Below are 4,166 nucleotides of genomic sequence, written 5' to 3'. Positions count from 1 at the left end.
TAAACAAGAAATAACACTAACTTTGGAAAAGGAAAACTCTAGGCTTTATTATAAACTGGAATGAGAAATAACAAGAGCAAAAGAACTCCTCACAAAGAGGCCTACGATCTGAAATCGTCCACAAAATGATCTTCCCAAAGATCCTTCTAAAATGCCATGCCTTGTCCCAATAGGTGACGACGTAACGTAAACAAGAAATTGAAACCTTCAAGCGAACATTATATTCGTTGTTAATCACATCACTAACATTATCTAAAGAAACCAAAATCGATTTCTTTTTGCCATCCCTCAAGTTCACATATTTCTCATAAGCAATATTATGAGCACTTTTAACTCCACCAATATGTTTTATAAATCGTTCCGGCTTATTCCACGACTTAAATCCTTTATTCACAAATGCATCACCCCCCGCATGTCCAACTTCATTTTTGAACAAGTAGCATACAAAACAAAATGCAGCATCTTCATCCATACTATATTCAAGCCAATCCCATTTATCAAACCATGAAACCATAAATCGACGACACGAACCTCCAACTTCTTTTTGAGGAAAAGAAAAAGTTCTTGGCTGACAAGGTTTTCTAAGAATATACGCCCTCCTAATTGTATCTCGCTCATTTGGAGGATATTTCATTATATCGGTTCTTCTAATAGGATCATGATGAAGTTTTTCGATATCATAAATCAATTCTTCCTCATGTAATGGCACACTAGCATCTGAAGGAGATACAATACCAATTGAATTTGAAGCCGGAGAGCTTGAAGGTGGAGAGCTTGAAAGTGGAGTGCTTGAAGCCGGAGAGCTTGAAGGTAGAGAGCTTGAAGCCGGAGAGCTTGAAGGTAGAGAGCTTGAAGCCGGAGAGCTTGAAGGTGGAGAGCTTGAAAGTGGAGTGCTTGAAGCCGGAGAGCTTGAAGGTAGAGAGCTTGAAGCCGGAGAGCTTGAACTATCATGAGTTTTTCTCCTTTTGGACATAAATTGTCGAAGATCGGATTGTTTTCTCATCACTTTTTATTTTATTTCCTGCACACGATGTCATTACAAAATTTGTCAAAATAAATATTGACCATTCAATTCTAATGTTGTGCATTCATGCTTAATAATCCAAACTAGGAGGAGACGGAACAAAGAGATTAGTTCTCCGCAAGATTTTATCTCAAACTCTATCTCAATTCATGTTAATCATCTCTGAAATCATTTATTTCATCAATCAGGAACATCTAACCACAAAAACCATAAACCCTAAGATATATAAATTTTCAATCTTCAAAAACAATTCAGTAAAGAAGAGCTACCTTGATAACCTTCCAATTTCGTGATTACTTTTACAAACCGTGAAACCAGTGATGAACTTGAGAATTTAAAAGAAATAAGGTATGGAGGTTTTGAGGAGGTGTGGCTTTCGAACTTCAGGGAAAAAAGGAATTGGAAAGAAAGAATGCATTTTCTTAACTTATAAAATTCCTATAACAAATTATTTTAAATATATAATATTACTAAAAAAAAAAATTGGGGTACACTCGTACCCCCATTGTCCCCTCTCCCCCCACCACTGCCCATTCCTGATCCTTCCACGGCAGGTAGGTACTGCACAACCGATAATAATGGGAAAAGCAATGAGCCAGGTATCGTTGAACATCATAAGTGAAGCTAAAGGAAAGGGTGATAAGACAGACCTTCCTATATTTCTTTTCATGCTTCAGACCCCTGGCAATTTCTTGTCAAATTTCCCACCGCTCGCTGTTGCAGTTGCTGCCATGCCAGTTACATTTTGTAACACATCTTTGCTAACTCTCTTAGGCTGTGATTGCGTTCCTGTCATAGGTAAGGCAGTCGCAGCAAGTTGAATATGACTGCAAATTATATAGCCATTCGGATTAAGCATTGCTATAAAACTGAACCAACTGGCAAAGCTGGCAGGATTTTGGCATATAAAGAGCACGAGTACATTAATATCGAAGAGGACTAGACCAAACGAGAAGCAGAACCAAAAGTCGAGATAAAAATATGAATAGTATCATCACTAAATGGAAAATGTTGAGCAATCAAGAAGCTAGTGAGAGAAGCAGCTATCCTAATTCTGTAGTGACTAGGCATTATTAAAGAATAAAAGTGAAGGTAGGAAGGAGTGAGATCATGGTTTATTGTTAAGTCAGAAAAATAATAAAAGTCACTCAATTGTCATTCCTATCCCCAGAAGCTCTCACGAGCTGAGACTTTGCCAAAACATTCCAGCATCTGATCCTTAAATACGGATGTATAAGAGACTAGTAATCTCAGCTCAGTCTGTAAAATAAAGCGGTGTATATTTATGGCATTACCTTCTTCCATAAAAGCAGTGTTAGTCAACTAATCAAGACAAGAAGAACCACTAATATTTTCCGCTGCCAAAAAACCAACTAACACCCTTCCTCTTATTGGCAATACGAAAGTACCTATTGGCTATTTCCCATTTATATCAGTCACCATAGCAATAATGTGATTCTATATCCCAGTGTAGAACCCTCAACTGAGTGTTACGTAAGGAACTTTAGTTGTTTCTAAAGATAACTGAGAAATGTCAGTACTGCAAAATTAATAAATTATAATATTCATTCATTATGATAATTATTTGCAATGGATGTGATTTCTGAATTCCAATCAAATCCATGCCAAAAATTACTGCCCAATAGATAAGCAGAATGATACAATCTCTGTATCTAAAGGAGGTCAAAAGATAACCTTGGCAAGGCACCTGCTTTCTGAGCATTTTTCAGGTTCTTCAATCGATTACCCTCCTGTTTGTCAACTCTGTTTTTCTTCTCTTTACGTCTCAGCAAAAGGATCAGTTCCAGGTTCAGGAAAAAGGAAAGACTGATTGCTAAAGACTGAGGAGAAGATTTCTATGCTAATATTATCATATTATCAGGATAGAAAATAAACAGATTTACATACAAATCAAGGGAAAAAAGTTCTTGTGTAATGATTTCCAATCCCATTGACATAAGTTTATTCATACATTGCTCCATAACAATAGCAAAAAGAAAAAAAAAATGGGTTTCTTAGGCAATTCTTAAAGCATTTTAGCTTGAAAAAAGAAGGGAATTGACATTATACCATCAGTAGCCTTGGCCTCAATGATTGGTATATCATTTTCATCATTAACACGATCATAACCATGGAGCCTGTTCCAGGTACCGGTTTGCTCATCATAGGCCATTTTCTCTTTCTTCCGCTTTTGAATACCTAAATAAGGACCCAATATTTTCCAACAAGTCAAGGCCGGCAATTATCAAAAGTAAAGAAAATATTTCACTCTTGCTATAAAAAACAAAACATACCTTTATGTGGGGCAAACACTTCCCACTGTGTAGGAGGTCTAGGCTTCGGAAGCTGAAAATATAATAAAACAAGAATCTTATACATCATAAAAATCAAACCCAAAACACAACTTATAGCATGAAGCAGAGGAAAATGAAGTGCGTTTCATTTCTTTTACGAGTTATCCAATTTTTCCATTTAAAGGTCACAGGTACTTTGTAAATTTTCCATTATGATCTCCAAAGCTGACTATTGGTTGCCATTATCTGATGCAGTAGAAATATTCTTGTCCTCAATATCCAGGAGGTCCAAAATTTTCCTGTCAGTTCACTACCACACCGAGCAGTGGCCATTATGAGCCACAGAATCCATATATTTTATAAACAAGGGTAAGATGATGCCCTAAGCAAGATTGCCATAGTTTCATCCAAATATATAATTATAGTTATCGTGGTTCCATGCGATAACATCACGTCCTAAAGCAAAATCACCAATTGAGAAACCCTCTAGTGTCCTAATCTATGCTGATCATTCCCCTGTAACACAAAATTGGAATAGTACCCAATACCTAGCAATTGGCATACAAAAGATTATGCACTTAATTAATTACCTCAATCGCCAACTTGTTCATCTAGCATATGGCAACTGGTTCATGCCTCTAGGCTATATCATTTCCCGCATTTAAATACATGAAAAAATTAGACAACTTACCAGTTTTTCTCTTGGCAATTTGGCAGTAGGTGGTGGCAATTTGACCAGGGGGCAGTCAGGATCCTCCGTCGAAGGCAAATTGAAAAGAGCATCTGCAACTACTCGAACCAATTTGGTGGCCTGTTCAATTGTTTCCTTTACAATCTCCTCCCTATAG

At 36.9% G+C, this 4,166-nt stretch overlaps 1 protein-coding gene across 1 annotated transcript; it reads right to left on the bottom strand.

Annotated features, from left to right (window-relative positions):
- Positions 1-223: 223 nt before the first annotated feature.
- On the bottom strand, positions 224-4,166 carry LOC121762647 (ribosome biogenesis regulatory protein homolog). The gene is made up of 7 exons (XM_042158607.1): positions 4,010-4,166; positions 3,319-3,370; positions 3,095-3,223; positions 2,720-2,801; positions 1,675-1,851; positions 1,525-1,585; positions 224-1,021 (listed from the first exon to the last, which is right to left on the bottom strand). The coding sequence occupies exons 3-5, from the start codon at positions 3,195-3,197 to the stop codon at positions 1,698-1,700; spliced, it is 339 nt and encodes a 112-aa protein (XP_042014541.1). The 5' UTR covers positions 3,198-3,223; positions 3,319-3,370; positions 4,010-4,166; the 3' UTR covers positions 224-1,021; positions 1,525-1,585; positions 1,675-1,697.

This window comes from Salvia splendens, chromosome 13 (genome assembly GCF_004379255.2).
Source record: "Salvia splendens isolate huo1 chromosome 13, SspV2, whole genome shotgun sequence".
In the NCBI taxonomy this organism is placed as follows: domain Eukaryota; kingdom Viridiplantae; phylum Streptophyta; class Magnoliopsida; order Lamiales; family Lamiaceae; genus Salvia; species Salvia splendens.
Note: the sequence above shows the minus strand (reverse complement) of the source record. Positions and strands in the feature narration are given on the sequence as shown.

What these genes read in the sequence shown, in the direction of transcription:
- LOC121762647 (XM_042158607.1), bottom strand. Translation starts at nt 3,197, where the DNA reads ATGGCCTATGATGAGCAAACCGGTACCTGGAACAGGCTCCATGGTTAT. An exon ending in TGAGGCCAAGGCTACTGATG is followed by an intron (nt 2,802 to 3,094) that starts GTATAATGTCAA and finishes TGAGACGTAAAG; the next exon opens with AGAAGAAAAACAGAGTTGAC. An exon ending in AAAGCAGGTGCCTTGCCAAG is followed by an intron (nt 1,852 to 2,719) that starts GTTATCTTTTGA and finishes TATAATTTGCAG; the next exon opens with TCATATTCAACTTGCTGCGA.